This window comes from Rattus rattus, chromosome 4, assembly GCF_011064425.1.
Source record: "Rattus rattus isolate New Zealand chromosome 4, Rrattus_CSIRO_v1, whole genome shotgun sequence".
Taxonomy (NCBI): domain Eukaryota; kingdom Metazoa; phylum Chordata; class Mammalia; order Rodentia; family Muridae; genus Rattus; species Rattus rattus.
Window position 1 is genome coordinate 1414704 of NC_046157.1, and position 27135 is coordinate 1441838.

General features: G+C 42.6%; 1 protein-coding gene across 1 annotated transcript in view; it reads left to right on the forward strand.

Annotated features, from left to right (window-relative positions):
* Spidr (scaffold protein involved in DNA repair) overlaps positions 1 to 27135 on the forward strand; it is a 221964-nt gene that overhangs the window by 188637 nt on the left and 6192 nt on the right. The window contains exons 12-17 of the mRNA XM_032899807.1: positions 9252 to 9339; positions 10839 to 10982; positions 11070 to 11129; positions 18101 to 18305; positions 19051 to 19197; positions 26096 to 26189. Coding sequence (XP_032755698.1) covers positions 9252 to 9339; positions 10839 to 10982; positions 11070 to 11129; positions 18101 to 18305; positions 19051 to 19197; positions 26096 to 26189 — 738 coding nt within the window. The remainder of the gene's footprint in view (positions 1 to 9251; positions 9340 to 10838; positions 10983 to 11069; positions 11130 to 18100; positions 18306 to 19050; positions 19198 to 26095; positions 26190 to 27135) is intronic.

Below are 27135 nucleotides of genomic sequence, written 5' to 3' on the forward strand. Positions count from 1 at the left end.
GCTCTTCAATGCTGAGTGTGATCCCAACACTTGATGTAGAAGCAAGAGAACCAGTGAGTTCAAAGCGAGCCTCAGCTATAAGAGGCCCTTTCTCAAAACAAAATTATAAAAATACAGATTTTTTTTTTACTATATTATACAATTAGAACGGAAGCTGGAGTTAAAGCTACTTTCAAATCACTCCAACAAAATTCTGCTTCTATTTTTTTTTTTTTTTAGCCATGGCATTCTTTATTTTTGAGAATTGTATGCATGCTTGCAAGAACTATTACTGTATCCAACCCCAACTCTCCCGACATGCCCTCCCCAGTGTGTCCTCCCCAGTGTGTCCTCCCCAGTGTGTCTTCACCAGTGTGTCCTCCTCACATGTCCTTTCCAATATGGCCTCCCCACATGTTCTCCCCACTGTGTTCTCCCCACATGTCCTCCCCACTGTGTCCTCTCCACTGTGTCCTCCCCACTGTGTCCTCCTCAATGTCCTCCCCAGTGTGCCCTCCCCAGTGTGTTCTCCTCAATGTCTTCCCCAGTGTGCCCTCCCCAGTGTGCCCCCCCAGTGTGTCCTCCCAACTGTGTCCTCCCCACTGTGTCCTCCCCACTGTGTCCTCCCCACTATGTCCTCCCCAACATATCCTCCCCACATGCCCTGCTTAGCATGTCCCCTCTTTTAACTCTATGTTCATTTATTTCCTGACCACCCACAATGCCTAGTTAATGCTGCTGGGATGTGCACAAGTTTGGGACTATCTACTGGAGCATTGGGAAGCCTTCCAATGGAAACACCCTCAAAAAGATGATCTCCCTTATCCAGCAGCTCCTCAGGAAAGGGTGGGGCCTAGAGTGCACCTCCCACATCTGTGCCAGAATTTGGCTGGCTTGATTTTGTGTAAGCCTTGTGCAGGTAGCTATAGTTGCCCACAAGTATGGTTTCCATGTTATATTCAGAAGACAGCATTTCACAGTACTCCTCATCCTCCAGCTCATATTCCTTCTACCTCCTCTTTGGAGATGTTCCCTGGGCCTTGTTACTGCAGCCTGAAGCACAGCTCGATTGCAGTGGAATGCGTTGAGCTTGAGATGGATGGGAAAGTTTAGGCTGTGTGCCTTACCTTAAGTAAGCTGTTACTCTTTCGTCTATCTGATGGAAGGAAATGAACATGAAGAGTCTTTGTTAGAAATCTCAGCTTTAGACTTGGCACTAGGAGCAGGTGGGACAGAGGATAAGTGCTGATTTCTGTAGGTCTAGACTTACAGCTCAGTGAAAACACAATACCTGAGTTCCAACTCTAACCGAAGAAGAAATGTGTTTGCCATCTTTGGATAAAGATGAGTCATTATTTTCTTCATTTCTTACTAAATGAAACACGGCTTTGAGTCAAGCATGGTGGCACATGCCTGCGATCCTCAGCGTCCTTAGCATGAGGCTGAGTAATTTTAAAAGATATTTTGACCAGAACACTAAGTGCCTCTTGGAACGTAGGAAGAGAACAAAAGCTGTGTACAGGATCAAAAAGCAGCGTGTTACAGGACTGGAAGGAGGTGAGCCTGACCAAATACAGCACAAATACACCAAAGAATGTGTGTCGTTTGCTGTTATACAACTTGTGAATTGTGTATCCTAGCTTCTTTTTCTTTCCTTTGCTTGCTCTTTCCTTGTAAGTCCAGACTTTTGCTTTTCAGTAGGTCACTATAGTAGAGGGTATAAACTCCTTACCCATCAAGACAGATTGCTTAGAAAGCTGGAAACCAAAGTAAAGTGTATTATTCTCAGTCACAGTTTTATGCCTCCCGTGTATGTATATTGTCTGTTTTCTGAGAGGCTCTGTAACAGGGATGTCTAATATAGCTGTATCCCGGTGGCTGCTGAGCAGAATTGATGCTACAACACTGTGTGTGGCAAACGTGGGGTCAACGCTCGCATCCCACCACTGTCTTCATACAGGAAAAGGAAGAGCACCCATTCCAAGGAAAGTTATGCAGTGCCATCCTTTCTCCTAGTGCTTCTTTGTTGCACTCTGTTTTCTCCACTCTCAGAACCCTCAGGAACTGGGTAAGGTTTTCAGTGATGGTAGAAGCATTATAGTTTTATTGCAGAATCCCCAAGCCCTTAGTTTCCTAGAAGCTTTGAGAATAGTGTGGGTAGAGACTAACAGGAAATAGAACATAGATAATGTTTGGCATAAAGCTGCACTTCCAGCATTTGGTCAGTCTGAAACAGAAGGGTTCCAAGTTCCAGGACAGGTAAGAAAGCAGTGCATAGTGAAATCCCATCTCAAAATGACAAAACAAAACAAAACAAAACAAAACAAAACAAAAACCACAAGAGAGGGAGAGAGAATATGTTGTGACAAAGCAGAACTGAAGATGATCTAATGATCTAATGATCTAATGATGGAAGGCTTAGGGTATCCTTTCTAGAAAACCCTGTCTTAAGTTAGTGATGACAGTACTCAGGAGTCTGAGAGATGTTTTGTAGATCCCTTTTTTCCCACTTATTTATTCAATTTATATCCTGATCGCAGTCCTCCTGGCCTTCAATCCTTCCCCCAACTCTTCCACAAAACTCACTGAGCTGTATCTAATGTTTGGCTGTGGATCTCTGCATCTATAAGCTGCTGCCTTGAGCCTCTCAGAGGACAGTCGTGCTAGGCTCCTGTTTGCAAGCATACCTCAGTATCATTAATCGTGTCAGGGACTGGGTCCTTCCTACCCATGGGATGGGTCTCAAGTTGGGCCAATCATTGCTTGGTCATTCCCTCTCTGCTCAATCTTTGTCCCTGAAGATCTCTTTTTAAATTCTTTTGTTATATTTTGTGTGTGTGTGTGTGTGTGTGTGTGTGTGTGTGTGTGTGTGTGTGTGTGGTGTGTGTGTGTGTGGTGTGTGTGTGTGTGTGTGTGTGTGTGTGTGTATTAAACATCCATGCCACAGCTCTTTTAGTGTACGTCAGAGGATAGTTCTTTTTTCTTTTTTTATTAATCATTCCATTCGTTTACATCTCAAATGATATCGCACTTCCTAGTTAACCCCTCCACCAGTCACCCATCCCACATCTGCCCTCTCCCCTACCCTTTGCCTGTATGAGAGTGCTCCCCCACCTACCCACACTCTCCTGCCCCGTGGCTCCATATTCCCCTATGCTGGGGTGTCAAGCCTCTCCAGAACCAAGGGTCTCCCCTCCCATTGTTGTCAGGCAAGGCCATCCTCTGCTACACATGTATCTGGAGCCATGGATCCCTCCCTGTACACTCCTTGGTTGGTAGTCTAGACTCTGGAGAACTGGGTGTCAGCCAGCCTATGTTGTTGTTCCAATGGGGTTGCAGTCCCCCTCCTCTCCTCCAGTACTTCTGCCAGCTCCCCCACCAGGCTTCCTGAGCTCAGTCTGATGGTTGGCTCTAAGCATCCACATCAGCATTGGTCAGTTCCTGGCCAGACCTCCTCAGGACCCGCCACACTAGGTTCCTGTCAGCAAGCACCTCTCAACCACAACAACAGTGTTAGGTTTGGTGTCTGCAGACATGATGGGTCCCCAGGTGGGGCAGTCCCTGGTTGGCCCTTCCTTTAGTCTCTGTTCCATTTTTTGTCCTCGTTCTTCCTTTGGACAGGAACATTTCTGGGTTAAAAACCTTGAGATGGGTGGGTGTCCCCATCCCTCAACTGAGGGCCATGCCTATTTGCTGGAGGAGGTCTCTACAGGATCTGTCTCTCCCTACTCTCACATTTCCACTAAAGTTATCCCCATTGGCTCCTGGAAGCCTCACCTTTCCCTGGCGTCTGGTACCCTCTAATAGCTATCCCCAGTCCCGCATCCCCCCTTCTACATATTTTTGTTTGACTTCCTGACCCTCTGTACCTCTCTCACTTCTCCTCCAGATGCTGATGCCCCCACCCTTATTTCCTCCCCCTCCATTCCCCTTTCCCTCCACCTCCCACAGTTGTCCTGTTCCCCCTCAATGCAGAACTTAAGCATCCACACCCTGGTCTTCCTTTCATCTGTGCTCCATTTGTTCTGTGGGTTGTATTATGGGCATTGTGGTCTTTTGGGCTAATCTTCACTTATTAGTGAGTGCATGCCTTGTGTGCTCTTTTGTGTCTGGTTACCTCACTCAGGATAATATTTTCCATAGTTCGTGAGAGTTGATTCTCTCCACAGAATTGGAATTCAGGTTGTCACTCTCAGGGTTAACTAAGAACTTTTACCCACTGAGCATCTCAACAGGCCTGTCAATCTCTATATTGTCTGGTCTAGTAGAAAATGGCGACTTTAAAGTCTCTGAAAGACTCCTTATATATAAGAGAATGAAAAGGTTGGGGATTTGGCTCAGTGGTAGAGCGCTTGCCTAGCAAGGGCAAGGCCCTGGGTTCGGTCCCCAGCTCCGAAAAAAAAAAAACAAAAAACAAAAAACAAACAAATAAGAGAATGAAAAGCAATAAAAAGATCTTACTAGAAAACATGCCAGCATTCTTAACTGAATGCTCCATTTCCTAGATAAGCTCACTGGGTGTGCACAGTAATGGGCCCAGAGAAATGAGCAACTGGAGAACAGATTCTTAAAGAAAGTTTACGCCCAAATATACATAAGGTTTGAAAAACATCTGAGCTCTGTGAAGATGAACTATCTCAGGAGATCAGGCTGTTCCCTACTTGCTACTTTCTTCTGTCACTGATGTGGTTTAAATATCTAAGAGCAAATTCTAGTCCATCCACCCCCAAAAGAAAGGCTTAGATTGCTCTGTGAGATTTGCAAGTAATTAGTATCAGGTTTGAGGGGGGGTGGTGTCTGACAGGCAGAAAGCAAAGTGTCTATTAACCAACAAAGCAACCAGGCCTATAGAAAGCAGACTCTGTACCCTGTAAGAGTAGGAAATTGGCCCATGGTCACTGACATCACCTAAGTAGATTTAGAGTCATGGGGGGGTTTTTTTGTTTTTGGTAGCGGTGGTGCTTGGTTGGTTGGTAGGTTTCTGGCAGAAGAGACTATTTTACAGGTCCTGGGTTTCCTAGAAGAACAGTGAACCTCCTTAGCACTCAAGGCAATAGCTTCTTGGTCTGTCTGTATTTAGGGCCTGTTATCTAGAAAGATACATTTCCAGTAGTTGGGAAACTTATCCCTAGTAGAGCTGTGGAGAAAGCTGTGAAGTAAGAGTATCTAAAGGGGATCTAACAGATGAGCAGGCTCAGATTGAGAAACTAATCCTAAAATAACCAAGCAGGCAAGCCAGTAAGTGACTTCAGCTGATCGTTCAACACTCAAAAAACATTGACTTACATTTACCCTCTGGTGGGCTAGAGTGGGTGGCAATCTTGGCTGCTCCTACTTGGGGTGATTCTTCTCCTGAACGGCATCTATCATCTGCTGGTCTGTATAAATTACAGTGTATTTATGAGGCCAGCTATTGCCACTTGTTTCTTTTTCTTTTCTTTTTATAAATCTGGGTCTAGTGGCTCATCCCTGTAATTTCAGTACTAGTGAGGCTTAGACAGAAGGCTAGACATGAGTTTGAGATTAGCCTGGGCTACATCAAAAGACCCTGTATCAAAATCATAGTGCTCTGTAGAACTGGTTTAGCCCTGTCCAGGAAGGAGAAGCCCTGCTTCTTTCCTCACCTCTATGTGTTTCTCGTTCTTCTCTCTGCTATGGTTCCTGAACACACCACTCAGCTCACGGCAAGGGACTCAGCTCGCCCTTCCCAGGCTGCACTTCCTCTTTTGCCCTTCTACAGAACAAATAAAAATGTTGGTGTTAGATCTTTAAACTCTGTAGTGAGTCTGTTTCTTTTAGTTGTGGTAGTTTTTGGTTATTACTTGTTAAATTTGCGTCTGCTTAAAGGTCTGTATATGTTATTTTCTCATCATTGTTTATCCTTCACAGGTCTCACTCTTCTAGAACTTCATCCGTTTCTTTTATGTTTTCCAATTTAGTGGAACAAAGGTGTATTGAAATAGATTTTGTTTGACATCTGTTGTAGTACCTCCCTTTTTATCTCTGATTTTATTAATTTTGGTTTTCTCATTTGGTTAGTTTAGCTGAGGTTTGTCAATCTTGTTTATCCTTTTCAGGAACCAGCTCTTTGTTTTATTGATCTTTGTAACTTTTTCATTTGTTGTTGTTTGTTTGTATTTCATTAATTTTTTTTCCTTATAGATGTCTTGGGTAAAGCTTGCTGCTCTTGCAGAGGATCAGAGTTCAGTTCCTAGCACCCACATCTGGTCATTCACAATATACTGTAACTCCAGCTTCAGGGGACCCGACACGCTCTTTAATAATAGATTCATTCACAGTACAACTTACATCCCGTATAATATAGTAACCATTAAATGACCACATAATAAACCATTACAAACATTAGCATTTAGATAGAAACCTAGTATGTAATTGCATTAAGTATGGGACACAGAAAGGTAGAATCAGTGCTTTTTTAAATCATGATTGAGTTACGTGTAGTTCATAAGTCACCTATGCTTAAAAATTAAGATGTGTACATTTTTTCTGATTTGTAATGTCAAAGCTACTGTAACCTTTCAGAGTAGAGAACATGTTTTCTTGCTAAGTTTTGTAGGTGAGGAAAGGACTCTGCTGTTTTATAATAACTATATCTTTCCTTTCACAATTTTAAATAAAATCATTTATGTACTCTCCTGATCTTAATTATTTCTCCCCATCTACTGATTTGGGGTTTTCTTTGGGTAGCGGTGGGGTCCCAGTGTCATAAGATATATAATTAAGCTTTTTAAGACCCCTGATTTCTTTTTTGAAGTAAGCACTTAGTATAAGTGCTATACTATAAATTCCCCTTCTAAGACCACCTTTATTGTATCCCATATGTGTTGATATGCTGCATTTTCATTTAGTTCTGGGACCTTTCTTAATTTCCTTTATGATTTCTTTAAAGTCACACTTAGCATTCAATAATGCATTATTTAATCCTCTAGCCTCAGCTCCCAAGCTTAGGATTACAGTATGAGTACCACACCTGACTTACACTTTATGCTTGCAGTCAAAGGGGAAGGCAAGTCACTCCGCTGTTGAGCACTGCTGTCAAGCTTAGGAAGTTAGGCAAATTAAAAGTTTTTTTAATTCTTTTTTTAATGGAATTATTTATTTGTTTTATGTATGTAAGTACACTGTTGCTGTCTTCAGACACACCAGAAGAGGGCATCAGATCCCATTACAGATGGTTGTGAGCCACCATGTGGTTGCTGGGAATTGAACTCAGGACCTCAGGAAGAGCAGTCAGTGCTCTTAACCACTGAACCATCTCTCCAACCCAAATTAAAAGTTTTTTAAAGATTTCTTTTATATGTGAATGTGTACCTGCATGTTTATGCATACTACGTGTATCGTATGTTCTATTGCTGTGAAGAGAGCCCATGACCATGACAACTCTTATAAAAGAAAGTATTTAATTGACACGTGCTTACAGTTTCATAGGTTTCATCCATTTTATCATGATGGGGAACACGGCAGCACACAAGCAGACATGGTACTAGAGAAGTAGCTGAGAGTTCTCCATCCAGATCTGCAAGCATCAGGGAGAGAGACACTGGGACTGGAGATTGAAACCCCAAAGCCTACCCCCCAGTGACACACTTCCTTCAAAACAGCCACACCCTGTAATCCCTGCTAACCACTCCCTGATGACTAAGCATTCAGACGTATGAGCATATGGGGGTCATTATTCAAACCACCACAGCTCCCGTGGTGATGGAGTTACAGATGCTTCTGAGCCCCCCAATGTTTGCACTGGGAACCTAACTAATGAGCCATCTCTCTAGCCCCTGGATGTATTTTTGACACATGGTATTTTAAAATTATAGTGAATTTATCAAAACATAACTTCATTGTACTTAAATTGAAAAGCATCTGTATGTCTGTTTTGGAAAAATAGGGCTGGACTTTTAGTTAATAGAATGTTTGTCCAACGTGCACAAAGCCTTTGGGTTCCATCCCCAGTGTTCCCTAAATGGGATATAGTGTCGTACACCTGAAAGAGGCGTTTGGAAAGTAGCAATCGGAGAATAAGAAATTGAAGGTCATCCTCAGCTATCTATGGGGTTTAAGGCCAACCTGAGCTACATGCAATACCTTCTCAAAACACAGAAACTGTAAGCTCAACTCCCAACACCCAAATAATGGAAAGTGCCTGACTCCAGCAACCTCTTTGCAAGTGCATGTGTAAGTGTGCACACACGTACACACACGCACGCATGCACACACACATGCATGCACATGCACACACACACATGCACTCACATGCACACACACACTCACGTGTGCGCACACACACACATCTCAATGTATATTCCCAGTTGGTCTGAAACTTACATAGACTTGCCTGCCTCTCTCTCTCTAGTGCTAGGATTAAAAGACTGTCACCAGCCTAAAACTTTTCAAAATTCAAAAACCAAGGACCAGTGGGTAAAAGTATTTGCCACTGTGGCCCATGCACCCACATAGACAAGTACAGGGACGATAGTAGTGATAATTATATATATAAGGCATACATAGTTATAGATTTTAACTATAAATGTTTTATAATTGTTTATTGAGTAACTATATATATGTGTACATACATACACACATACAAAACAATCCAAAGAAAATATAAATATTGCCTCCAATCCTTTCTCCAATCCTTTCTCAGATAACCACTGAAAACAATTTTAATCTTTTAGTCACCACTTTTCAGTTAGCAAGATAACTATGTCTTTATCCTCGAGGTTCTTGTTTTACTGTTTTGGCTGTTTTATATTTCTTTTTATTCCATGTACATTGTTTACTGTCTGCATGTCTGTCCACTTAAGGGTGTCAGACCTCTGGAACTGGAGGCACATCAGTTGTGGGCTACCATGTAGGTTCCTGAAAATTGAACCCTGATCCTCTGGAAGCGCAGCCAGTCCTGATAACCACTGAGCCATCCCTCTAGCCCTGTGTGGGTTGTCGGTTGGTTTGGTTTGGTTCGTTTGGTTTGGTTTGGTTTGGTTTGGTTTGGTTTGGTTTGGTTTGGTTTGGTTTTTCTTGCTATTGGTAGCTGGGGTGTCTTCAAACTCTTGATCTTCCTACCTCAGGCTCCATGCACCAGTCTTCAGCTGTTTCCTGCATATCCACATATCCATTTCGGTGATGACAGGCTGCATGCAGGTCCGTCACAGTGTAAAGAACTGTCCTCTTTAAGTTCCCGAGTAGCTTGCTCTCTGGTACTTTATTGGCAAATGTTTGTTGATGAATTCCTCCAACAGTGTCTCTTGTTCCAGGACACCAGGGCTCTTCAGTTTAATTGACAGTCTGTGGCCCCCAGCGATACCTCTGAACAAGCCTTCCTGTGAGGAGCCCAGTGGAGAGGTAAACTCAGTCTTGGCAGAGTTCTTTGGGCACAGACCCTGCCCTTCTCAGATACTGACGTACATATTCCCACTGCAGTCATATGGCCCATGTCATTTCTTGGGCAACAAGAGCTCTGCAGCTCATTCCTTTGTCTGGAGTGATACATGAATACCATCTAGGACCATGGCTGCAGCTCCTCTCCAGTGCCAACATTCTCATGGTTCTTTTTCCTGTTTCTCTGGTAAATTCTTGATGAGTTTTTGTTTGTATTTCAGTTTTTGTGAGAAGTACGTATTTTGTATTTTGGCCTCACTTTGGAGCCATACTGACCTTAAGCTCAAAACAGTCCATATGTGTCAGCTTCCAAGTACTGTGATTACGGGTGCGAACCACTAAACTCGATACTGCAAGTCAGATTCTTAGGTACCTCATTCTGAAGCACACACCAGTCTTCCCTTTTCTTTGGACTTGGTTAGCAGTTAGCACATAAACTGGGTAGATGCACAGATAGTCAGCAGAAATCTCCCTTTCCTCACTACACTGTGAAGAAATGTGTGCACATGCGTTCATCTAACAGGCACATGTGGAGGTCAAAGCTTGATGTCAGAATATCTTTCTTTAATTGCTTCTACACCTCAGGTGTTTGACAGAGGATCTCTCTCAAACCTGGAGCTCACCATTTTGATTAGATTGCCTGGCCAGTGAGCCTTTGGGGTCCTTCTGTCTCCATACCACTTGTCTGTGGGTTCTGGAGAACTGTACTTTGTGGCAAGCACTTGACCTACTGAGCCATCTTCCCAACTTCTTATAGCTGCCCTTTTACCAGGATGCTACATAGATAACATGTGAGTGTGTTCCAGAGACCATAGTCCTTCTCAAACATTTCTGTCTGCAGATTATAGAAGAAGAAATAACCTCTAAATGGTACTTTCAGTATACGCTGAAGAATAAATTTCTTCCCCTTCTGTTTTGTTTTGACACTGGCCTTAGGATGTATCCTAGGATGACCTTAAAGTCACAATGTCCCTTGTTCTTCCTCCCAAGAGTTGAAATTATAGGTTTATGCTACCATGTCCGGCGTAAAGACTAAATCTAAAATGAAATCTTAAATCTACACAAGGTATTCTTATGCTTGGTCTCCCAGATGCACACAGTAATCCATTTCTTATCTAGTCTTCCCTTGGAAATATACATCCAAAGCAAATTGTATGTGTGTCCGTGCATGTACGTTCATTCCAGGTTCAGGAATTGAAGCTAGGGCCTCCACCATACTGGTAAGTGCTTTACCACAGAGTTATATAGGTCTCACTAAATGGAGCAGGCTGGCCATTAAGTCTTCCTGTAGCCTGGATAAGCCTTGAACTTGTGATCCTTAGGTTTCTGCTTCCCAAGCTGAGATCACAGGCCTACACAATCAGCCAAGCATAATGATGTACATAATACAGAACTTAAGTTAATAGTATTTTTCATTCTTTTAAAAGACATTCTTACTCTGCATTTTCCTTTATGCTAAGCAGACAAAGACTCACCTGCCTCCTCCTGTCTTCTGTTACATCTTCTCTGCACATCCAAGTCTGGAACAAATTGATGCAATTGAAGGAGACCCCATTTCCAAGCTTTACAAGCCTCCAGTTGTCCACTGCTTAAAAGAAATCCTCCAGGTAATGGCTGTGTTTCTAACAAGTTCTTCAAATACTTTTATTGCTTCTATGTACATTGCGTGATATTTTCAGTCTATGTCTTTTCAGACTAATGAACATGGTACACGTTGCAGCTTCTATGCCAGAGTGATTTATCAAAAGCCACAGGTAATAATTCTGCTTCTTTGCCAGTCTGTCTGTCTGTCTGTCTCTCTTTATCCTATGGAAAATCTATTAGAAATTAGCAGGATGACATAATAAAAAAAGTGTCTCTAAAATCTAGATTAACCCATAATTTACTCTCCTAGTTTGGAGCCATCCTTCTCTGTGTAAACTATATGGAGCTCTTTTGGATTTTATCATTGCTGTTGTTTTTAATTTTGGTTTCTTTTAGGGTTGTTTCTATTGGGGAGCTATTGGAGATGTTCATTTGTTTGTTTGTTTTGCATTTCTCTAATACATAGTCAGTGAAAACGTTATAAAAGTATCCAAAAAATGTCTCTTAATTTCTAAGTGAGTTACTAATAGGTTGCACATATATAAATAAAAGTCAAATTGTGTCATCATAAACATGGTATATTGGCTTCTTTCTCAACTATAATAGAAGGCATACAGGTTTTTTTGTTTGTTCCTTTGTTTTTGGTTTTGTTTTGTTTTTGTGGCAGTGCTTCTCTGTGTGTCCTGGAACTCACTATGTAGACCAGGCTGGCCTGGAATTCTGAGTGATCACAAGTGCCTCTGCCTCCCGAGTGCTGGGACTAAAAGCATGCTTCACTACCTCCCAGCTCCTTTAAAGGGCCAGATGGATCATATGTTATGGTTCTTGGACCGTGCAGTTTCTGTAGCAATTAGTTGGTTTAGTGTTCAATGTGAAAGCAGACATGTTGACATTCATAAATGAGTAAACAGATTTTTTTTTTTTAAAGAAAAGCACTTCCTCTAAATCTAAAGCAAAAGGAAGGCTAGCTCTGTGTTTTACATGAGTCTACAGGACACCTAGTGTATCATGACACCCTGAGTATCAGAGACTTCCTGTTCCTCCACATTCTAGGCAAAGGACTCTGCAGACTAGTGGTGGTATAAATGTCATTTGCACTTCAGAGGCTGAGAGTAAGAAGGACAGGGTCAAATGTCAGTAGTAGGTAGAAACAGAGTAGCAGAAGGAGTCATATATTGAGTCCTCCACTTAATGACCTCAGGGGGCTGGGTAGGCATGCTGACAGCCTTATATGTAGTAAGCAGATTCTCAATATGCAAGGGCAATCAACCCAGCTCTCAATGGGGTGGGGTGGGGTGTCTGATGGTTCTATGGTGAGAAGTAAGTTGGGAACCAGAACTACCATCCATGTTCAAATACTTTTTCTAGGTTACATATAGCGATAAGAATTCTTTAACAGATTTTATGTTTTAGAATAGTTTGGAAGATATATAAAATCAAGGATAAGGTAAAAATGTTATGTCCTACTTCAGAGACACATAGGCCCTTGTTATCATTGTCTCCCACACTGACACAGTCACTAGAGCCAATGGCACTTATTCTGCATTATAATTTGGCACAGGATCTTTACTCTAGAATAAAAGCCCTCTGTGCTTTGCCTGTTCCTCCTTTCCTCCTGCAGACCCTTTTGTGTGTATGTGTCAAACCTAGAGTGCCGGCATGTTCTAATCATAGAATACACACTGTTTCCAGATGGTTTTTCTCCTTCCATACTAAACATTTAGGCAGCCATGTCTCATCAGTGACTTGAAAGTTCATTTCCTACAACACTTATTACTAAGTATTCTGCCATCTTGATATATCAAAGTTCATTTATCTGTTTATCTACTGTGATGGTCAGTATTGATTTTCAACCTGACAGAATCAAAAATCACCTAGGAGACAAAGTTTTGGATTCATTTGAGAGAGTTTCTAGACTAGGTCAAAGGAGATGGAAAGAGAGTAAATCAGAGTAGTGCCTTCCCATTCTATATGGGTGTTCCCCTCCCAATCCTCTCCCCATTACCACCCTCCCCACAAGAATCCCGTTCACTGGGGGTCCAGCCTTGATCTCCTTTCGTTGTCTGATTGCTCTGGCTAGGACTTCGAGTACTATATTGAATAGATCGGGAGAGAGTGGGCAGCCTTGTCTACTCCCTGATTTTAGTGGGATTGCTTCAAGTTTCTCTCCATTTAGTTTGATGTTGGCTACTGGTTTGCTGTATATGGCTTTTACTATGTTTAGGTATGGGCCTTGAATTCCTGGTCTTTCCAAGACTTTTAACATGAAGGGGTGTTGAATTTTGTCAAATGCTTTCTTAGCATCTAATGAAATAATCATGTGGGTTTTTTTCTTTGATTTTGTTTACATGGTGGATTTTGTTGATGGATTTTTGTGTATAGAACCATCCCTGCATCCCTGGGATGAAGCCTACTTGATCATGATGAATGATTGTTTTGATGTCTTGGATTCAGTTTGCAAGAATTTTATTGAATATTTTTGCATCAATATTCATAAGGGAAATTGTTCTGAAGTTCTCTGTCTTTGTTGGGTCTTTGTGTGGTTTAGGTATAAGCCTGGTTGTGGCTTCGTAGAAGAAATTAGATAGTACTCCTTCTGTTTCTATTTTGTGAAACAGTTGGGACAGTATTGGTATGAGGTCTTCTATGAAGGTCTGATAGAATTCTCCACTAAACCCATCTGGTCCTGGGGTCTTTTTGGTTGGGAGACTTTTAATGACTGCTTCTATTTCTTTAGGAGTTATGGGATTGTTTAGATGGTTTATCTGATCCTGATTTAACTTTGGTACCTGGTATTTATTTAGAAAATTGTCCATCTCATCCAGATTTTCCAGTTTTATTGAATATAGGCTTTTGTAGTAGGATCTAATTATTTTTTTTATTTCCTTAGATTGTGTTGTTATGTTTCCCTTTTCATTTCTGATTTCTTAATTTGGATATACTGTCTACGCCCTCTGGTTAGTCTGGCTAAGGGTTTAATCTATCTTGTTTATTTTCCCAAAGAACCAGTTCCTGGTTTTGTTGATTCTTTGAATAGTTCTTTTTTTTTTTTCCTACTTGGTTGATTTCAGCCCTTGAGTTTGATTATTTCCTGCAGTCTACTATTCTTGCTTCTTTTTGTTCTAGAGCTTTTGGGTCTGCTCTCAGGGTGCTAGTGTATGCTCTCTCTCCAGTTTATTTTTGGAGGCATTGCTTTCATTGTGTCTCATAAGTTTGGGTATGTTGCCCTTCATTTTCATTAAATTCTAAAAAGTCTTTAATTTTTTTCTTTATTTCTTCCTTGATCAAATTGTCATTGAGTAGATAGAGTTTTGCTCAACTTCCATGTATATGTGGGCTTCTGTCATTTTTGTTGGAATTGAAGACCAGACTTAGTCCATGGTGATCTGATAGGATGCATGGGGTTATTTCAGTCTTCTTGTATCTGTTGAGGCCTGTTTTGTGACTGATTATATGGTCAATTTTGGAGAAGGTACCATGATATCATTTTGGTCGATTTTTTTTCCTTTGATGAATATGAAGTGTCCTTCCTTATCTTTTTGATAACTTTTGGTTGGAAGTCAATTTTATTTGATATTAGAATGGCTTGTGTCTTGGGACCATTTGCTTGGAAAATTGTTTTCCAGCCAAATTTTACTCTGAGGTAGTGTCTGGTGTGTTTCCTGTATGAAGCAAAATGCTGGGTCCTCTTTTGGTATCCAGTCTATGTCTTTTTATTGGGGGGATTGATTCCATTGATGTTAAGAGACATTAAGGAAAACTGATTGTTGTTTCCTGTTATTTTTGTTGTTAGAGGTGGAATTATGTTTGTGTGGCTCTCCTCTTTTGGGTTTGTTGCAATGAGATTACTTTCTTGCTTTTTCTAGGATGTACTTTCCCTCCTTGTGTTGGAGTTTTCCATCTATTGTCCTCTGTAGGACTGGATTTGTTGAAAGATATTGTGTAAATTTGGTTTTGTCATGGAATACCTTAGTTTCTCCATCTATGTTACTTGAGAGTTTTGCTGGATACAGTAGCCTAGGCTGGCATTTTTGTTCTCTTGGGGTCTGTATGTCATCTGTCCAGGATCTTCTGGCTTTCGTAGTCTCTAGTATGAAGTTCTGATAGGTCTGACTTTATATGTTACTTGACCTTTTTCCCTTATTACTTTTAATATTCTTTCATTGTTCTGTGCGTTTGCTGTTTTGACTGTAATGTCAAGAGGAATTTCTTTTCTGGTCCAATCTATTTGGAGTTCTTTAGGCTTCTTATATGTTTATGGGCATCTCTTTCTTTAGTTTAGGGAAGTTTTCTTCTATAATTTTGTTGAAGGTATTTACTGGCCTTTTAAGTTGGGAGTCTTTGCTCTCCTCTATACCTATTATCGTTAGGTTTGATCTTCTCATTGTGTCCTGGATTTCCTGGGTTTTTGGAGTTAGGGACTTTTGTTTTTTATATTATCTTTGACAGTTGTGTCGATGTTTTCTATGATATCTCCTGCCCCTGAGATTCTCTCTTCTTTCTCTTGTATTCTGTTGGGGATGCTTGAGTCTATGACTCCTGATCTCTTTTCTAGGTTCTCTATGTTCAGGTTTGTCTCCCTTTGTGATTTCTTTATTGTTTCTATTTCCATTTTTAAATCCTGGATGGTTTTGTTCAATTCCTTCACCTGTTTGGTTGTGTTTTCCTGTAATTCTTTCTTGCTTCTCCAGTGTGTTTGGATTCCAGTATTTGTTTTTGTGGGAGATCTGGGCTCTGATGATGCCAAGTAGTCTTGGTTTCTGTTGCTTAGGTTCCTGGGCTTGCCTCTCACCATCAGGTTGTCTCTGGTGTTCCCTTGTCTTGCTGTTTCTGACAGTGGCTTGACCCTGCTTTAAGCCTGTGTGTCAGCACTCGTGTAGACCTGTTTTCTTTCAGCAGGATCTGCGAAAAGAGAGCTGTGGGACCACATCAGCTCCAGGTGCAGGCAGAAACTGGAAGGGTCCTGTCCCAGACTGCTCCTGGGTTTGTGTGTCCTAAAGCCTCTAGGCGGGTCTCGTGGAGTAGAAGAGTTGACCTCTGTTCTCAGGCGTGTCAGTGCTCCTTTGGACTGGCTTTTCTGCTTTGGATGCAGGCAGATGCTGGATGGGTCCTGCCCCTGACTGCTCCTAGGTTCCTGTGCCCACAGGGCACAGAGAGCACTAGGCAGGTTCCTCTTGGGCCAGGAATGTGAGCAGTAGTTGTCTCCCTGAGCTCTCAAGATCGTCTGAACTTCTGAAAGTCCAGCTCTATCCCCCACAGGATTTGGGTACAGAGAGCTGTAGGACTGGTTCCCATTCAGCAGACTTTATATAATATGTTACTGTTGTTCATTCAGTGTTCTTGTTTTTCCAGATTTATGCTATCTCTCTAGTCCTTCCAACATATTTATATCTGTGATGATTTAAATGAGAAATGTCTTCCAAAGGCTCCTGTATGTGAATATTTGGTCTCCAGTTGGTCGTACTGTTTGGAAATTTTGTGGAACCTTTTGGAAATAAGTTTTTCTGGAAGAAGTACGTCACTTGGAGTGGGCTGTGAGATCCTCCCACACACACCCCATTTTTCTCCCCTCCTTGCTTTTTGCAGCCGGCAGTAGTTCTCTTCGCTTCCTGATTGATAACCAGCTGCACACTCCTGTTGTCATGCCTTCCCCATGATTATGCACTATGTCTCCTTTGGAACTATTAGCTAAGATAAACTTTACTCTTCCAAATTGCTGTTGTTTGGGGAATTTATAACAGCAACAGAAGTGTAGCTGAGCATCATTCTTTGAATTCTTCCTTTCTGAACAGTAAGATAGATGTGCCCAGCTGACCTTTGGCTGTTTGTTTTCATTGTTTTTGCCTTTCAGTGTGTGTACATGTGCACATGCTTGTGTACATGCATGTATGTGTGTATGTCTGTGTGTCTTTATGTGTGCACATGCCCCTGTGGAAGCTAGAGAGCTACTGATGAGATTCAGCTCTCCTTCTGCCTCATGGGTCCTGGGATTGTCAGGCTTGGCAGCAGGCTCCTTTATCCACTGAAACTGACTTGCCAACCTGCTCTTAGGGCTTTCAACTTTAGATTCAGCCCTCTCTTCAAGAAGCGCTGGTAAATTTTAAAGAAAAAATGATATTTAGGAGCCCATATCTGGTTCTAGGTAGCCTTGCTTCTTGGCATTTAGTTGCTTTTGGCCCTGTCTATGAGTAGAGCAAGGAGGCAATGTGAATGTGTCACAGTACGTGGTGGCTAGTGTGTCTGTATAAAGTCACATCACACCAGTACCTCCTACCATAGAGCAGCAGCAAGGAATTTGCTCCAGACTTCCCTTGGGTAATGTCCTCTCCAGCTGAATGTGGTGGCTTGAAGGCGAAAGCAGGAAGATCAGGAGTTCAAGATGAGCCTTGGTTCCACAGGGAATTTGAAGCCAATTTGGGCTGTATGAAATCCAGTCCAAATAAATAAATTAAATCTTCCCTTACCAACAGGGAGGAGGCTGGCTCTGTTTATATTTTCCTCAGTACTATTTACTTTATGTAATCTATTCCCTAATGTAGGACCCCTTCTTCACCTTAATCCACATCTCCTAAGCATACCATCCACTCCAGACACATCAACTGAACTCTAAAGCAGCTCAGGTCCTGGGCCTAAGTCATTGCACTTGACTTGCATTTGTATCTACTTATGTAAATTCTGATACACTGGAAGAGGCAGATGCCAGTTTACTAAGACTTCCAAAAGTAAAGACAAGACTGATAAAAATGAAACCTGCTGCACATGCATCAGAATTGCTATACCTGTTTTATATCAAAGTTGTCTGCAAGAGCACATGAGGTTTGTCCCTGGAAACAGATAGAGATCCAGAGAACAGGTATGCAGTGAGCAGAAGACAGCACTGTGCATACAGATATAGGCTTGGGAGGGAAGGAAAACTGCCTGCTGTCCCTTTAGAGGACCTATAACAGGCACAGAGTGGATGTAACTGTGTCAGTGAGTACTAATCTAATAACCTTGATATGTAAGCTTCATTATATATTTTAAAGTATTTTTGAGATAATATATTAAAGTATGAGTATAAATAACTGCTAAGATTGCTTTTAAAAGGTTTTAGCTATACATAATTAACAGTTTTTGTTTGTCTTTTACTTTCGAATTGTAGCTAAAGAATCTTTTGGCACAAAAGGAAATCTGGCTGGTGGTGACTGACATCACCCTACAAATACAAGATGAAAGGGACCACTCTCTTCCCAAAACCCTGCCAGTCTATATAGCCCCCTCATGTGTGCTGGGCCCAGAGGTTGTAGAAGAACTTGCCAGGCCGGCGTCTCACACCTTACTTTTCAGGGATACTCTTCGAGACAACGGTATGTCTGTTTGTCCTGATTGCTTGGGTAGAGTGACTGCTTAGTGCCTGCACTGGGAGGCCATACTACCAGCCATGGGCTCTCATTGCTTTTTGCCAACCCCACCTGATAGGATCCAGCACCCTAAGTTGTGGTAAGCATGGAGAGGCACTATTGGCCACTCTGTGACTCTTGACACCACCTGTGCATACATAGAGACCACCTACAGCCATGGCCTAGATGTCCCTTTTTAAAAAATATAAAAGGTAGAGAGCATGGTGTATGTTTGCCCTGTAACAAAGGCCTCTGACTCCAAAACACGGGATGCTGAGGCAGGAATAGTAGAAGTTAGAAAACAGCCTACATCACAGTGAGACCCTGTTTCAAAATAAACTGAATAATGATGATGATAATAATAATGAGACTACTACAGTAGGCTTTAGATCAGTCTATACCATTTCTTGTGATCAAATTCTCAAACTTCTTTTTCATTTTATTTAGATATTACCTTGAATACTATAGAATTCACCTTTTTCAATTGTATTTTAATGTAGTATCTTTGTTCTTTTTCGTCTAAGTTCACTAGGGTCTTTAAGATGTATTTCCATGTAGACACTTACATACTGGACATGTCTGACATTAGCAACAGACTAGCCCCTGTCTACACCTTTCTTCCTATAGAGCTTGCCGTGGCTCATGAAGAAGGCTGGCTGGAAAACTCATGTTTCCCTTAATTGCTTAAATAATCTAAGTGTCTCCATGGCAGGTCAGATTGTTTGTATTGAACGGACAGTCCTCATACCCCAGAAACTTCTCTTGTGTGTACCTTCTGCTTCCTGTGACTTGCCTGGCCCAGTGACAGTAGATGAACTAAGCTCCCTCACACCTGTCAACTCCATTTGCAGTGTGCAAGGTAGGTAGGCCTCTGATTGGAAGCAGAATTTCTAATGCCTTACAGCCCTGTTATTTTAAATACACTGCTGCGTAAGTTTTATTGTCTATGTTCCAGATATAGAATGACAGAATATAGAGTGACAGAATGAGAAGAGGGTCTCTTACTGTGGACTTGGAGTCTATATAGGAAAATTTAAATCAGGTACATGCACAAACAGGACTCCACTGTCTCAAAGGAGGCAGAGTAAGATCTATGAAGGTTCCCTAAAGGCTGGATCCTTGGGCATCTGCAATGGCTCAGCAAATGAAGGTGTTTGCCCCCAGACCCAATGGCCTTAGTTCAGTGTCCACAAGTTGTTCTCTGTCCTGTGAATGTGTGCAAGCACAAGCACACACACACACACACACACACACAGAGAGAGAGAGAGAGAGAGAGAGAGAGAGAGAGAGAGAGAGAGAGAGAGAGAGAATTATTTTTTAAAAATCTGAACTCTTAAATTAGGATATGAAAGATACATTGATGATTGGGACCAGAAACAGGACCTATAAAGATAGCCACAGGAGAGAGCTGACAAGCCAAGGGAGAAGGGTGGGTAGGCTTGGATAGAGGGAGGTACCAAGAGGAAGCTAAAGAGACAGCCAACTGTAAAGAGTATAATCTGTTGTGCACAGAAGTAGGCAGCCTCAGTATTGACAGAGTCACAGAGATATAACCATTGCACAGAGAGACAGCACCCTGTGGTGATAACATAGGGAGTGGTTGAAGAAACTAGCTTTCACGACTTAGGGGTATCGTCTAGATTCAATCATGACCTTAGAGAGGGGGTCAAGAGGCAACAATGCAGTGACAGAGAAATAAATACAGGGTAAATGGAGGAGTGGGTTTCCCTGGGAGGAAACACTGATGGGTTGGGTAATATGTCAAGGCAAGAGGAGCATACCTAGGGAACAGGTGCAGCCACCTGCAAGCTTCCGCCTCAGGCCAGGAGGCACTGCGGCAGGTCTGCCCTATCAGACACAGAATATGAGGCAACCTTGAGGGCATGCCTGTGCCTTCTTGAAATTTTGGCTATTTGCTTGTTTGTGCTTCCTATTGTTATTTAGTGTATATTAATTATACACGACAATGGATTTCATTGCGACCATTTCATCCATATGCATACAGCATTTTAATCATATTCACCACTTACTGCCTTCTCTTTCCTCCTTCATTCTCATTGGTTCCATTGTTTGGATGGTTGTTTTGTTTAGAGGTGGTTATAGTTGTATTTTTAATATTTATTTTATTTTTAATTATGTCTATTTGTATGTGACTGTGAGGTGTGTGCACATGAGTGCAGATGCCCTCAGGACCCAGAGTGGCGGCTCCCCCTGACGCTAGACTTAAAGACGGTTTGGATGGGTGCTGGAAACTGAACTCAAGACCTTTCCTAGAACAGTACACACTGAGCCACTGAGCCATCTCTCTAGATCACTCAATTATATTTTTAATAAGCTTATAAAATAATTGATTTTGGCGTTTTTAAAGCGTGCGGAAGAGATTTTCAGCAGCTGGTTGGATATATGAGTCTAGAGATGAAAACAGTATCAGCACTTTCTTCGTTAACTCTCTGAAAATCACTTCATTATAAAAGTAATTACATGTACATTGGAGTAGTTCTACAACATACTTGTGCTGCTGTGCCCCCCCCCACTACCACATACAGGAGGGAACGGAGTGTTATAGGCAAGGCGTCTGCTGGGGAGCTAGAGGTTCATACAGGTACAGGCAGGCCTTCGTGGACAAGCTGCCCCTCTGCCAGCACACACGTAGGATGACCCAGTACTTCCTTAGCTAGCATTTCCAGTTTCTGTAGAGAAGGATTTCAGGGACCCAGTCTGTATTTTGTGGATTTTAGTTTTGTGACATTCTGGAGATGGAACCCAGGGTCTTGCCTCATGCGCTTTATTAAAACCTTTATGGGCTTTATAGTTCACTTATTTAAAGTGTTTTAATATGCTCACAAAATTGTACAAGCATCTCTATAACCTCAGAGCAAAACCAGCAAACCAAACCCTAGCACACGCTTCTTCCCACGCCTTTAACAAGTCATCTGTGTGCTCTCTGCTTCTATGAATTTGCCTGCTCTGGACTGTTTGCCATTGTTGACGATTTAAGACAGATCTCTTGTAGCCCTTGAAGTCCTGATCCTCTGGCCTCTTTGCCTGGGTATACCTACTTTGTTTTGTTATTGTCTGTCAGACATTCTCCTTAGTGCGTCTGTGTGAGTACCCACACACTCCATGTGTCCCACATGCACGCTTGGGCCTGTGAGGTCAGAAGAGGGTGTTCGGTGTCCTGGAACTGGAGTTGTAGCAGTTGTGAGCTGCCTGGTATAGCTACTGAGAGCCAAGCATAGGCCCTTTGCGAGATGAGCCAGCACTTATAACAGACTCATCTCCCCCCAGCCGTAGTTGCCCCTCTTTTGAATAAAGTTTCCTACTGTGGCCTAAGCTACCCTGCAACTCACTGTGTAATCCAGGCTAGCCTGGAATTCGAAATCGTACTAGCTCATTCTTCTGATTACCAACCAGCATGCTCAGCTGCAAATTACATTGTTATTTACATCATTATCCTCATGTGTGTGCATGTGGACATCATCATCACCACGTGTGCATGCATACAGGGCGTACAGGTGTGGAGATCGATTCTGTGAAGTCTGTGAAGGATTCTCTCCTTCCACCTTTATGAGTGTCCCTGTAATGGAACTCAGGTCATCAGACTTGCATGGCACTTAACCACACTGAGGCATCTCCTTGGCCTGACCTCTGTTTTTCAGATAATTAAGTATGCTTTATGAGCCAGAAATGGTCTTTTGACATGAATTTTCTCTCTAAACATAAGAATGCATTTTCCTGCTATTGATGAAAATATCAGATAATGTCAGTTCAGTCCTGTTGGTCAATGGAGCTGTCAGTGCAGCACCCTATCTTCCTCCTGCTGTATCTGTCACAGTCGACAGGCAGGAAGGGGTGTTGCTTTGGGGTTATACTCGTGAATTTACTCTTCCTACAAGTTCCATCTCTTTGTTTCATGTATTTTCTTAATTTTTGTTTTGTTTTTGGTCTTACAGACCTGGAACTCTCTATGTAGACTATTCTAGCCTTGAGAGCTGCCTGTGTCTGCTTCCTGAGTGCTGGGATTAAAGCACACCCTGGCTCTTCATGTATTTTGATGCACTGTTGGGTGCATACACATTAATGTATTGACCTTATTGTTTTTACTCAATAATTACTTCCAGTCCCAATAATTTCCAGTACTCTGAGGTTTACCCTGTCTGAAATTAAAGTTAGGGCAGCTTTCTCTCAGTAGTTTTAGCACTGTGACTGCTTTGTCCCCCCCCCCTTTTTTTTTATTAGAAAGGTAGTTTTGTTTTTTTTTTTTTAAATGAAAACTCACACCTTGGAGTGACTTGGAATATAACTAGCCAGGCCTGGTAGTTCATGCTCATAGTCTGCACTTGAAAGGCAGACATTAACATCACCCTGAGAGAGAGCAACCTGATCTACATGAGCTAGGCAGGGCTATAGCGAAACTTGGTCCTGGAAAGCAAGCTTGTGGGCACACTCAGTTACCTCACTACCGTTTGCCTGTGAGCATACCCAGTTACTTCACTACTGTTTCTTTAACCTGCTCATAAGGTGTAAGTATTGAATACATGACTGTTATTGTCATTGCTTTAAAAACTATTAAATCACCAGTAGCTTGTCACTTTAGACTTTCACGGATGACATTTTTCCTACAGACCTACATTTATGACATGTTCCTTCCATCTCAGCATTCTCTAGTAGCATTCGCAAGTGGGTTTCCTCTGTTTCCTGGCCAGCTCTGAAGCTGTCCTGGAGGACTGAGCTTAGAAAAGCCCAGTGTCATGGAGCAAGGTATTGCAGGTCCTCTACACGAGAAAGCAGAGTAACAAAGATTGGCTCTACCTGCCAAGAGGGATGCCCCCAGCAAAGGCCTTCCAGCTATCCAGGTGACCTGAGGGCAGTCACAGATCTCTGGGTCCACACTGCTGTGTGTCAGTGGTGCCCCCTCTCGGGTTTTTCCTTGTCTTCCCTGCTGCCTCCAAACCCAAAGGTTCTCGAATATGACTCATTCTCTGTCTGGCTCTTTCTTCACATCTTCCTTTCAAAAACCTTTTCTAAATGAATTAATAGCTAATATGTATCCCGAGCCTATGTGTGAGAGATTTCTAGCTATTAGACAGAGTAAATAAAGGCTTTCAGCAGTTCTTGAGTGAGTATAGGAAATGAAGCAGGCTTTTCTTTCAATGCTCATGTAAAATAATGCTTTGGATACCAACCATTCAGTGGTATACTTCCCAGCTGTCTCTCAAATCTGCCTTACAATTATATGAGATGATTTCCAAGGTTTATATATTCAGTTGAAAAAAATCATCTCCTGCCTGACTCTCTAATTTAAAGAAAATTACTTAATCCCACATAACCATGAGGACTGGTAACACCCTCAGATACCCTGAGTAAAAAAGAACTTTGATTAGTAGCAGCCTACTTTTTATTGACTAATTTACAAAAGGAAGGTTGGGATATACCCAAGTGCTTGCCTAGCATGCCCAAGGCACTAGGTTCAATGCTCAGTACTGCAAGGGGGAAAAGAGATTATAGAAAGAGACTGGCTACAGATGACCAGCATGCAAGGCACCAGCTAGTGTTTAGGGATATTGCCTAGTCTTTCCCTCTGGACCTGTAGTTCCTTAGCTAAGGAGCTGTTGGTGGCTAACAGCAACTAGGAGAGGAGAGGAGAGCCCAGTGTTTAAGGGTACAGCCCCTGGTGAATTACCCAGCCTCTAGTGAAAAGTCATGCACCCAGGGGTAATGTACAGCACACGCTACGTAGTGTAGGGATGACACAAACTTGATTGGGTAGGGAAGGATGGGTGGGTCTTTGAGGAGTGGAGCATAACCATGATAAAAATGCATGGTGCAGATTTTTCAAGTAACCAATAAGAAATGACAAAAAAAGAGAGTTGTTACTATTTTTCATCCATTTGACCCACTTTTGATTATATTTATAAAGACAGTGTTGTTAGTTGAAGCAGATTTTTCGAAATTAAAACCTATCCTCGTTTTTAAAAGTCATTCAAGTTAGCATCGCATGAATGTATTTTAGTAAACCATGCCTTCTAGTTCTCATAATTCTGCTGCACTGTCTGTATATCTTGTTTCCTAATGCTTGCTCTAGTGGAGAAAGACATTATGCTTCAAAAATGAGAATGGGGATAGGGAATATGCCTGTGAAGTAAAATGTTTACCACATGCAAGGCTTGGTCACCAGTACACAAATGAGAAGCAGGAGATAGGGATGTAGGAGAAAAGAGGAAAAGGAGCTGGAAGGCTGAGAATCCTCCTGTGCCGTTGGAACCTCAGTCACTTCGTACTTTTTCTTTTACTATTGAATGGACTGTAATTCAACAAGGATGGCTGAAAGTAGACATCTTCATTCAGATGGCAGAGCATGTTCCACATCAGGAAACCCATTTTCATCTCCCCTGAATACTGCCTTCCTCCCATGTGCCGTCAGCCTACAGACTAACCATGCCCAGGTCCCTGAGCCAGCGTCTGCGTTGTGCTCTGCAGAGGCAGTTCCACCTGCAGTGCAGACTTTATCCTCTGACGCTTGTTCATCTGTCTCACCTGCTTTCCCACGGCTGAACTGATGATGTGAGAGGACAGACTGTACCAGCTTTGTCTCTTAGACCCCTATGTCCCATGCTATCACACACAAATGTTTATTGATTGAATGGCCCATAAATGTTTTGTCAACAAATGTATGGTGTGGGGGGGGAGGGATGTGCCTATGAATGTGGCTGTGGGCACTTTTCAACCTGTACCCAAGTTCCCCAAAATAACAATTCTCAGAATAAACGTTTCATGAAGAAATACCTAGGCCAGAAGCTTTCACTTATTCTCCGACTAGCTCATAACTTAATTACCCTTCTACTCCACTCTACTCTACTCTACTCTACTCTACTCTACTCTACTCTACTCTACTCTACTCTACTCTATCCTGCCACATAGTCACCATTCCTCAGGTTCATGCAACTGTCTTGCTCAGAATTCAGGCAAATTCCCTATCTCCCACCACCACCACCCACCACACATGAGAGCACATTCACCTTACTCTATCCCAGAATTCTAGTCGCTCTTCCAGATCTTCCACTCTCTAATCCTGACTCCTCTCATTGACTGTAGGTTTTTTATTGACAGGTGATGCTTCCATACAGTTATGAGAGATTCTGTGTTTTGTGGGGTGGGTACTGATATACACTCTTGCTCATGCACTGGGGCCACACGAGGACATCACCTGTCCTGTTCTGTTATCATCCACCTTGCTCACTTGAGGCAGGGTGCTTACTGAACCTGAAGCCAAGAGGCCCAAGTGACCCTCCTGTCTCTGTCATTGCCGGTCGTGTGCATCCATGCTTGCCCTTTTTTATGAGTGCTAGAAACTTGCTCTTACCTCCCCATGTTTGCACAATGAGCACTTTTACCCTCCAAGCCATATCCCCAGCCCTGTACTACTTGTACTCATTTATTTAGTTAGGTTTCTTGAGACAAGGTTTCTCTGTGTAGCCCTGGCTATCCTGGAACTCACCCTGTAGACCAGGATGGTGGCTTTGAACTCAAAAACTCAAAGATCTGCCTGTCTCTGCCTCCCAAGTGCTGGGATTAAACCTGTGCCACCATGCCCAGCTATATATTCTTAATCCCAAGTAAACCAGAAAATTCATATTTAATAAAAGGAATTAACTAACAGTTTATCTATTTATAAGAAGTACCGCAAAGACCGGCAGTTTCAGGAGACCATGATACTGGTCAGTGATGAATTTTGCCTTTCTTCTTACTGGGCTTAGGTACCGTGGTTGATGTAGATGAGAGCACTGCTTTCTCATGGCCTGTGTGTGACCGGTGTGGCAATGGGAGATTGGAACAGAAGCCAGAAGATGGGTAAGGATGCCTGAAATGCCTGGGGCCCACAGGACATGGCAGTAACCCAGCCCCAGGGTCCCACAGTCTTCTACCCTATGACTGCACTACTGGGCAGCAGCATAGAGGCTGCAGTGCTGCTTTGTGGGTTTCGTAATGGAGAACCCAGTCATTGTAGCTCTGGTCTTTAAAATGTAGAACTGAGATGTGTCCTTAGTGCCTTCATTACTAGAAGGAAAAAACATGAACAGGTTAGACAAGCTGCGTGGCGTGCCCTAGGGATTTCCCAGATTTCCCAGGGGACAGAGCAGCTGCATGGCATGTCCTAGAAGTCCTGCAGACTTTCCCAGGGCACGGTGAGCACATTTCAGTAGACACCCCTTTCTGCCCTTTTATCTTACCCCCCCTGGGCTAAGGTCAAGGCTAAATATTTGTCTTAGTTATAGCTTCTTTGTTGCTGTAATGAGCCACAGGGACCAAAAACAAGATGGGGAGAAAGGATTTACTTGGCTTATACATTATACTCCATCTTTGAAGGAAGTCAGGACAGGAACTCAAGCAGGACATGAATGTGGAGGCAGGAATTGATGCAGAGGCCGTGGATGGGTCCTGCTTACTGGCTTGCGCCCCATGGTTTGCTCAGCCTGCCTTCTTATGGAGCCTAGGGCCACCAGCCCAGGGACGGCAACGTTGTCGGTGGGCTTGGCGCCTTCTCATCAATCACTAATTAGGAAAATGCCTTACTGCCCACAGCTGGCTCTTAGGAGACATTTTTCTCGATTGAGGCTCTAACCTTCCAGATGACTCTAGTTTGTGTCAGGTTGTCCTGAAACTCTCCAGCACAGTGTTGATACCATTTGTGTCTCTGGAGTGACTCTGCCTCCCAGTGCACTTTATCATATGACAGACCAGAATGTGTCATCATCACTTGCTCGCTCCTTAGACTAGAGAGATGGCCCTGCCGTTA